Raw genomic sequence first — 10,000 nt, forward strand, 5'->3', positions numbered from 1 at the left:
TCAAAAGAAAGAACAAAGCCTCTGCTTTTAAACAACAAACAAACCCGTTTTATTCTAGCTTGCATTCTTTTTTGATCAACACTTGAATGTGGGTAAGTTTCATAAATAAGGAACATTTTGGGTTCATCAACACCCCAGTAACATTAGGCGGGTTTGATTTATATGCCGTTTAATCTTGATGATTGTGTTATTTTACATGTGCATAAGTCTATCGCTTATTCTTCGCCTGTGTTTTAATCCAGAGATTCAGCACTCTTTCAGAAGATGCGCAATAGCGCCCCCTACCGTATAACAGTAATAACATGGATTGCAGGGAATGCCAGGGATAGAGTTAAATTAGTTTTAAAATGAGTTAATTTGTCACACTGAAGGACATGTCAATTTTCCAGAAGTATTTCATGTCAACTCATTTACAGGGATGGGCAGTATTTCAGATACATGTATTTAAAATACGTATTTGAAATACAAAATACTATTTTGTATTTTAAAGCCTTTGGAAAAAATCTAATGTAATTTGTATTTAAATACATTTAAGATGAGTATTTTTGTATTTTCAAAATACATAAAATACTTTTTGCCAGTCAGCCTCTTTATCAGGGTACTGATTTTGTGCATCAACTAGTTCAGACATTCACTAGCTCAGCATTGGATCAGCGATTTTTTTTCTTCTTTTTTTTTTATAAGGTGAGAATGTCATGATCAATTCTTCTTGTTGATTAAAGTTAAAATAGTGCATTATTCACTTCAGTTAACATGAAAGAATAAAAGAGCACAGACAAGTGGGAAAATAGCGTAAGCCAATCAGTCTTGACCGGTTGTTGATTTTGATCAACTAGCTTGTCAAATGTGTGTAAAGCATTACTGCATGTTAGGGCTGGCTGATATGACACTACACATCATAGCTATGATATAAAGTGTGAATTGATGGAACCTTCTAAATCGTTTACATACAGATAGATGGGCCTATTTTTGGGGTAAGCAAATTTATCCGTGCAGCTTTTAGTGGGCAGGAATTATTGGAGCGTTGGAGTGGAAAAATAAGCAAAAATCTTCATTTTTTAGTTTTATTGTACATAAAAAATAATAATCTAAAAGGGGTAAATAAATAGTATCAAATGAATCTAACTTAATTCTAATTTAACATTTTAGATACACTTTCTAATTTTAATAAGAAACAAATAAACTTTACATAAAAGAAACATAAAATTACTTAAAAAGCAAAAAGAAAGAAAGAAAGAAAGAAAGAAAGAAAGAAAGGGCAGAGATGAGGTTAGGAATGAAAAGTCAGCAGGCATATGTAGTTTCTTCATTCACTGTGACCTATCCCTGCACTGGATGGCCAATTTCACATGTATTTTGTGTATTTTCAAAATACAAAATACTGTATTTGTATTTAAATAAAAAAATTTCACACAGCATTTTGTATTTGTATTTTACATACATTTCCATGTATTTCTGCCCATCTCTGCTCATTTAACAGAGATATGATGGTGTACGGTTGTTTAAATGCTGTTGTGTTTTCAGTATCTCCAGCTCGTTAATAGGATGGAATTATTTTGATGTCAATTCCAGTAGAGCTCAGCACAGTGTCAGCTGGAATTGCATCAAAGAAAAAACACAGAGAGAGAGAGAAAAAAAAAAAGGATTATGAAGACTTGGTTTGGCACAAACAACCCTTTTCTGTGATTATTGAGTAAACGTTGTGCAAATTCCATCTTGCGTTAATAACTGTAAATCTATTATTTTCTTGTTGCCCTTTCTCTTACAAACACTTAACAAACAAAGCCTTTTCTTTCTCTCAAGAGAAGAGTAGAAACATATTACCGAAGGGCTCTTCTTCTCCTTGTTCTGCCCTCCTTCCTCTCTTTCTGTCTTTTTAATTATTGAAGAGCATGTTACCTTTCCCAGGGAAATCAATACGGAGCTACTGTAGCTTTCTCTCTGCTAACACGCCTGTGCTTTCCTCTTTACCCAGCTCCTTCAAACAGGCACACTAACACAGATTTACTTTACATATTTATTTAAGTGGTGCTCAAAAAAGTTCATTTCTTTCTTTGCTCCACTTCAGTGAACTTGATCTGTTCTCTTAAAGGGAATCTTAACACTTACCCACAAAAGCTCGTCTTTATTTGTTTATCTCTTCCCTGTTTCTGTTGGCTTAAGATGACATGACTGTTTTCTCCAGGGATAACAACTGTCATGACTTACCTGGTGTGACTGACAGATGAGGGCTGGAGGACTGATGTTAGGTGAGGATGACAGTGATGATGATGATGAAGATGGTGTGGGTGAAGGTGGGCTTTTTTGACGAGCATTGCAAAGAACAGAGTTGGACAGGGCGGTGAGACATTTTGTGAGGTAACAAACAAACACACACACACGTTTACTTAGCTATCTAACTGGGGACATTACATAGACGTAATGGTTTTTATACTGTACAAACTGTATATTCTGTCCTCTTACACTTACCGTACCCCTAAACATATCCATCACACACACACACACACACACACACACACACACACACACACACACACACACACACACACACACACACACACACACACACACACACACACACACACACACACACACACACACACACACACACACACACACACACACACACACACACACACACACACACACAAACCCTACCCCTAAACCTACCCATCACACACACTCACTCACACAGACTTATCCAACCCCTAAACCTTCCCATCACACACACACACACACTCACTTACTCACTCACACACACAACCCCTACCCCTAAACCTACCCATCACACACACACACTCACTCACAAACACCTCTCCTACCCCTAAACCTACCCGTCACACACACACACAGTATTAGTTTGTTAAAACATTAACATGCATGTACACACACACACACACACACACACACACACACATCTTTTCGTACCCTCGGAGTGGTGGGACAGGATGAGAAGGTTCACACACGACGCTCCGGCCCCAGAGCCAAAGATAGTGATGCGTTCGGGGTCGCCACCGAAGTGTCCGATATTCTCGTTCAGCCAACGCAGCGCCTGGATCTGATCCAGAAGACCATAGTTCCCTTTGGCAGACTGATCTCCTGTGCTGAGAAAACCTGCAGTTCAGAGAAGGAGAAGAGGAAAAATACAGATCAGTGTTGTAACTGTTAACTACAACTATTCAACTAAAATCGTAATAGTAATTAAAATACAGCTGATATAAAATAAAATATAAACATGGACCATTTTCACATTTCCAGGGTTCTTAGAAGTGTGCAAGTCGTCATAGTTGTTTAAACTCCTATAGTGGTGAACAGCAAATATCATTTTTTTATTCCCATTTGCTCCAATAGCAAAAGAAGAAATACATGATAGCGTTTCCAAGACTTTCCAAAAGAGGAGGAAAATATAGAGGGATGGATTGCGTCAGTCAGAAGAGAGAAAGATGTCACATTTGCCATCACTCCCTCAGCCGTTGTATTAGAAACACCCTCACAGCAACGTTCTTTCTTTTTTTGTGTGGTAATTTACTGCCACGGTAATATAACACAAAGTATAGCATCATAAATATAATTTGAAAAACTTTACTAGATTTGCGATGTTGATACCTGTGGAAACGCATCATCACAGTCTGTGAAAAGAGTCCATTAGATGAGGAATTTAAAGTGCCCCTATTATGCTATTTTAAAGATTCCTAATTTTGTTTTAGAGTCTCCTACAACAGGTTTACATGCATCAAAGGTAAAAAAACACTTAATATACACATAATATACATTGTACATCACCGCATTTCTCAAAGATTCAGTCTCTCCCTTCCTCAACTCTTGATACACAGTGATTTGAACAGTAACGATGGCGTCGGTTTTACAGTATCGATTCCAGTGCGAGTCCTCGTTCTTTTGAAAACAGCGTCTTCTCGACATGAACAACACGAACCAAACTCTTCCAGTCTCAGCTACAACTACAGTGTTTGAGGGTCAAAGTAGACACTGTTCAGCCAATGAACACCATAGACTGGCATTATGCAAATGAGTTACATTGTTACGTAGGTTTGTAACAGGAAGTGAGACTGGAATTACTGACGACTCGTTTCAGCAGATCAGAATCAATTCTTTCTTTTAGGAGACAATAACATTATTTGTAACTTTAATCTTTACAACTTTGCAGACCTCAAAACTAATAAAAATTACAATGAAATTACTAAAACTTAAACCGAAATTAAAAAGAAAACTGGAAGTTTAAAAATAAAAGCTAACTAAAAAATAGAATCCAAATAATACTATAACCTGGCTGATTGAGAGTGTATATCTGCAATAATGCCATCATTCTGCATTGTTTAGCAGTAAATCATCTATAAAATGGAAGTGAACTGCTGGACAGAAGCACGGTAAAGAAGAGAAGAAGAAAGCATGAATAATGGTGGACTAAAAAAACCCACAAAAATATGCGATTTGGCAATTAACGACTGATCTTATTTAGTCAGATGTCTGCAGCTTATAACAGCAGTGTAAGAATGAAGCCTAGAGTTTATGTGTGGCAGAATAAAATACAGAGAAGAAGAAGAAAGAGTGAGAGAATGAGTGGGTGCTCTAATTTGGAAAAACTGTTTCATCTGCCTCCAAGTCACCAGGAACTTTACTGATCAAAGTCTGACACACACACACACACACACACACACACACACACACACACACACACACACACACACACACACACACACACACACACACACACACACACACACACACACACACACACACACACACACACACACGGAAGCATATGATAATATCTCCAGAGCGCATGTAAAAATATTCCACTGGAAATAAAATGGATTTGTCGAAAACCAAATGCATTGCTGCACTGATGCCAGGCTGTTTGGGGATGCAGTCGTGTAAGGCAGTTCTGGGAGGGAATTATACCGAATCCTACATACCCAGTTATACCGAATCGTAATTTTAACACAGACTTTGCTCAGGCATTTTAAAATGACCAAAACAGCATTTCAGATGCTGGTTAGTCCAGTTATGCCGTCCCATCACGCAAAGTCACGTCTTTTTTTGAAGCGCATAAATTAATTAATTTGATAGATGTGTTTCCATCATAGTTTGTGTATGTTTTCTAGATGACAAAATGTATCCGCCTTTATGCATATTTTTAGAATTTATTTGCTTCTTGGTGTTTCCATCCAGCATTTTTTATGCAATATCCCAAACTGTGCATTAAAAACAGATGGAGACAGCTAATGAAGGCAGAGCGCCTTCACCATAATGGTGCATAAAAACATTCATGCTTTTGAAAGAAGTCTCTTATGTTCACCAAGGCTGCATTAGTTATTAAAGATAAAAACTGTAATATTGATAAATACTATTAAAATAAAGGTTTCTATTTCAATATTTTAAAATATTTGATTTGATGCTCAAGAAACATTACTTATTATTATCATCAATGTTGTACAGTTGTGCTGCTTCATATTTTTGTGTAAACTGTGATGCATGTTCTTCTGGATTCTATAATGAACAGCATTTATTTGAAATAGAATATTTTATAACATTTTAATGTCTTTACTGTCACTTTAGATCCAATAAATGTGTCCTTTCTGAATAAAATCTTAATAAATAAATAAATAATTACATTCATTCTGACCCTAAATTTGGAACGGTAGAGTATAAACTAATTTACAGCTTTCAACCACTTTGTCAGAGATTATTATTATAGGCTAGAAAGAATGAGAAGTATTGACCCGGTGAAGAAGTATTGAAGAAGGAGTCTCAGTAGAGAGGATGTTACGCAAACATTGAACTGCCTTCCTACATCCATATACCGCCTGTGAAAGTGCATCTTTCAGCTTTCAGACCGCTGTATTCTCACTTCTCAAAAATACATGAGCACAGAACTCTTCTTACTCTTCTCACCTACGACCTTTCTGCTGGATTTCTGTGAATATCATCAGACTTCCTGAATTCATAAGTGATGTGTGACAGTCTGAGGTTGAGGAGATAAGAGAGGTTAGATTATGGTGAGGAAGGACAGTTAATAACGTAGATTTATCTATCACAGCGTTCAGAGCGCGCTCGCGCACACACACACACACACACACACACACACACACACACACACACACACACACACACACACACACACACACACACACACACACACACACATTTTATTCACAATATTTCACCTTGTTTTTCAGTATTGTCCTTGCAGGTTGATGTTTATGTTTTCAGAATCGATTAGAAGATTTACTAGCTGTCAAAGTCTACGTTCCCAGTGCCAGTTTTTGGGATTGACAACCGCATTTACTATAGTGACAGTGACTATATATAGCTATATCTGGGTGGAGAACGGAGCATTTGAGTCGTGCAGAACTCAAAACTGACGAGAGCCGTTCCGGTGGAGAACAGTGACTGGATCTGAAACCTTCACACGACACACAGCTCATATCTCCATCGCTGTAAGTTACCGAAAGCGAAAACAGCCATGAAAACCTGCAACACACGGTAGACTCGTGTTTGTGCAGCGCAGAGCGGCTCTCTCACACTGTACACTGACACAAAAGAAAAAAAAAACGTTTTATTTGCACGTTTTTGCATGCATATTTTTTTATTTTTTTGGATTAACAGTTTTTGCTGATTCTCAGAAACAACACAATACATCTGTACAGAATCAACATGCATCTGCATGCAGATTTTTAAAGTAAATTTAACATGTGGAATTAAGTAAAATCTACTTCCGTAAGTTAAAGGAGCCATATGTAAGATTGTGGCCAAAACTGGTACTGCAATCACTTTCAAATTACTGTAGAGCGGTGTATCCCCTCCCCCTCCCCCTGATAGGCTGCAGGATCCAGCAGGAACGTAGGCTGCTACGAGCTGTGGTAACTAGAGCAGAGCTGGCAACCCAGATGCCGAAACACTACTGACTTCGTGATTGGTAGATAGCCTGAGGGTGGAGCTTCAGGCCAAAACACAAGATGACAACATCAACATCAGTTGAGGGCTGCAACTTCACTTTTTAAATGACAATATCCTGGCCGTACTACTGTTGTCAGTGATATAAGTATTTGAAATGAACATGATTTCTTACTGTCTAGTGACACATCAGGGCCATTTTATGATTAATTGAAATACATTTCTTACATACAGCTCCTTTAAGTAAAATGAACAAAGAAAATAAGTAATTTTAATTTGGCCAGTTAAAGATTGTTTAAAACTTTCTACTTTTTACTTCACATGCAATACTTTGTTTCAAGCACATTTTACTCAAACAATATTTCAGTGAATTAAGTCACGCTTTTAAAGTGAGATCTTTACTATCTAAGTAAATAATACAATAGATATTGTGTAGACGACATATCTAAATAATAGAAGTAAAGTGGTATTGACCCGAACTCAGAGACCTCAATACTTGGTACACAAAAACAGTAACATTCGTCGGATAATTTTTTAGTATGAATGTGTCATTTTGAGTAGAAAATTAACTCCAGATGTCACAAAACAGCAAGTTATGAAAGCTAACAACAAAATCAATAATAAAACAGTGTAAACACAGCTGGAAAACCTTATTAATTATTCATGCCCCACTGCATGATGGGAACACCAGTATCAGAAAGTTGAGTAGGTTTTACTTAATTTTATAACGTTGATATTGACGCTCTTCATTTTTATAAGTGTATGATGTGACAGATAACTAGTTCTCCAGTCCGAGCATGCGGTTGTGAGTCCTGAAAAGTTACGGGTGTTCGGTCACAAGGTTGAATCGTAGTAAATACTGCTCCATCTGAACGCCAGAGGGCGGTCTCACGCAAACACGCTAAATATGCCCGCCGCAGAAGTACAATAACGGCGCATCATTCCAGGAAATCCCTATCGCTGTAGCTGAAGAAACAGAAGATTGAAACGCTTTGATTAAACATGACTTATACACGACTGCCTTATTCTGTGTAAGACGGCACATCATCTCACAGAAGGAGGAGCTCAACTGTCGTTATGAAGTGAGTTTGGAGTAAATGCATGTTATTAAATGTTGTCTTTTGTTGGACAAGAGGTTCATAAATGCTTCTCATGTTTTGGAAAGATGTTTGACGCGTGTTGCTTTTTCAAATGCATGTTATAAGTGACTCAAACTCACAGTGTTTTCAGATGGAGCAGCGTTTACAGAGCCGTACATCAATGACAAGCTGCACATAACCAATCATCGCAGCCTTTGCGATTTCAAAATCGCGATAAGCCAAATCGATTTAAGTGCGATTACATGTAAATTGCGATTAATCGTGCAGCCCTAATCATGCCTTTGTTATTTGCATAATTCCTTTAGTAAATTGGGTGCTAAAACAACTCAAACAGTGAAATAAAATGTTTGAGTGAAATAAACGGTGCGAACAGCGGGACACACTTCATTCCTAGTGAATTGCTCCCAAAGTGTGCCATTATTATGACAATTTTTAATCAATTCCAGCCCCCTCAATACCCTGCTAGCATGCAGTCCACATCCACACACAGAATGCGGAGAGAGATATTTGGATTATTCCTCAAAGAGCATCAAACTAGACTGTGCAAAAACGTCACATCAAAGAGCGTCAGCTACAGAAATTAGATTGTCTGCGGCTGTTAAGATTTATTTCGTCACCTATAGTAGATTTCTCACCGCAGTCAAATGATTTGCAAGTACAATGCAACCTCTTGCTCAAACATGTCCGTTGGCCTCAAATCTCTCTGTGAAAGTTAAAATAACAAAGTTAAATTGTTTTTTGGCCTGAGTTTTGTGAGCAGCAATTAAAACCACCTCGGTCATTACTGAGATTTCACCCCCTAACATCTTCAGCTTCAGATTTATCTTCATTATCATTATTTCTGGGCTCTGTCAGCCACATTATCCTGGAGAACTGTGTGTGTGTGTGTGTGTGTGTGTGTGTACTGCCATCAGTAGTTATACGACTCTGTAAAATTGCCTCTAAAAGAATCTTTAGCAGAAATTTGGAATGGAAAATAAGATCCCACTTTTCTGATTAGCTTTCTCTCTCTCTCTCTCTCTCTCTGTGTGTGTGTGTGTGTGTGTACATGTGCACAATGGCTGAACCACACTGAAGACCTTAGGTGACATTTCCTATAATGGCTTTAAAGAGATCATTTGCTTTTACAATCCAGCACAACCATTAATTTTATATAACCATAATGTTAAATTATACATATTCTGTCTTTTGACACTTGTTGAGCATTTTCGAAATGCCTGGATTTAAGCAGAAAAAGATAATGTATTGAATGATGGTTTCTAAAGATGCTAATCATTTTATTTAAAATTTTATTTCCACAATATCATAACTACATGAACATGGGGTGAATTTTTTTAATCATTTTTATTCTACTTTGAGCAGATGTTTCTGTATTTGCCATATCCTCAGGTGCTACAATATGAAACTTCTGACATGGAAAAACTGACAATTCATTAAGAAATATTACAGGTGTTCCTTAATTTCTCCCTTTCTCTCATTGAAATGCTTCAAACAAAACATGTTTTCTTGGGCTTTTTCAGTTTGTTAATCAATTTATCACTTAATGCCACTTTCCATTAGTCTTTTGTAATCTCCCTTTAAATAAGCCAGTTCCTTTGAGCACATCCTCCTTCAGGAAAGGACAACATTATGCCAGGCGGTAAACAACAGCGTAAACTCTAAGTATTAGTGATACATTTGGTCTGTTAACTCTTAAACACTCCTTTCTTTCTGATACAACCACTCAGTATAAAAATACCGAAATAAATAAATTAATAATAATCAAGTCCCGTCACCGTTACGTTCGCTAACTCTCAATCACTCACAAAGCAATGTCTAACTTTCATCCTGTCAGATTCCATTCTGTTCGGCATCCTGCAGTTTTCTTGTAAGTTTTAAAGTTTAATAAATGAATAAAGTGGCTGAAGCTTAACCAGGGCATATTTTCAAAAGTCTGTTGTAGCCTTTCACAGAAATTCCTCCTTGACTCAAGAACATTAAGTTTT

General features: G+C 37.2%; 1 protein-coding gene across 4 annotated transcripts in view; it reads right to left on the reverse strand.

The window, feature by feature from the left end:
* Positions 1-10,000, reverse strand: part of LOC309490579 (neuroligin-2-like) — a 221,792-nt gene that overhangs the window by 8,544 nt on the left and 203,248 nt on the right. For 3 of the 4 annotated variants that reach the window (XM_082159816.1, XM_082159814.1, XM_082159815.1), the window contains one exon: positions 2,929-3,114. The exons of the other annotated variant lie outside the window; for it this stretch is intronic. In XM_082159816.1, coding sequence (XP_082015942.1) covers positions 2,929-3,114 — 186 coding nt within the window. The remainder of the gene's footprint in view (positions 1-2,928; positions 3,115-10,000) is intronic. 4 annotated transcript variants of the gene reach the window in all.

Source organism: Leuciscus leuciscus (genome assembly GCF_965113295.1).
Source record: "Leuciscus leuciscus genome assembly, chromosome: 2".
NCBI classification, from domain to species: domain Eukaryota; kingdom Metazoa; phylum Chordata; class Actinopteri; order Cypriniformes; family Leuciscidae; genus Leuciscus; species Leuciscus leuciscus.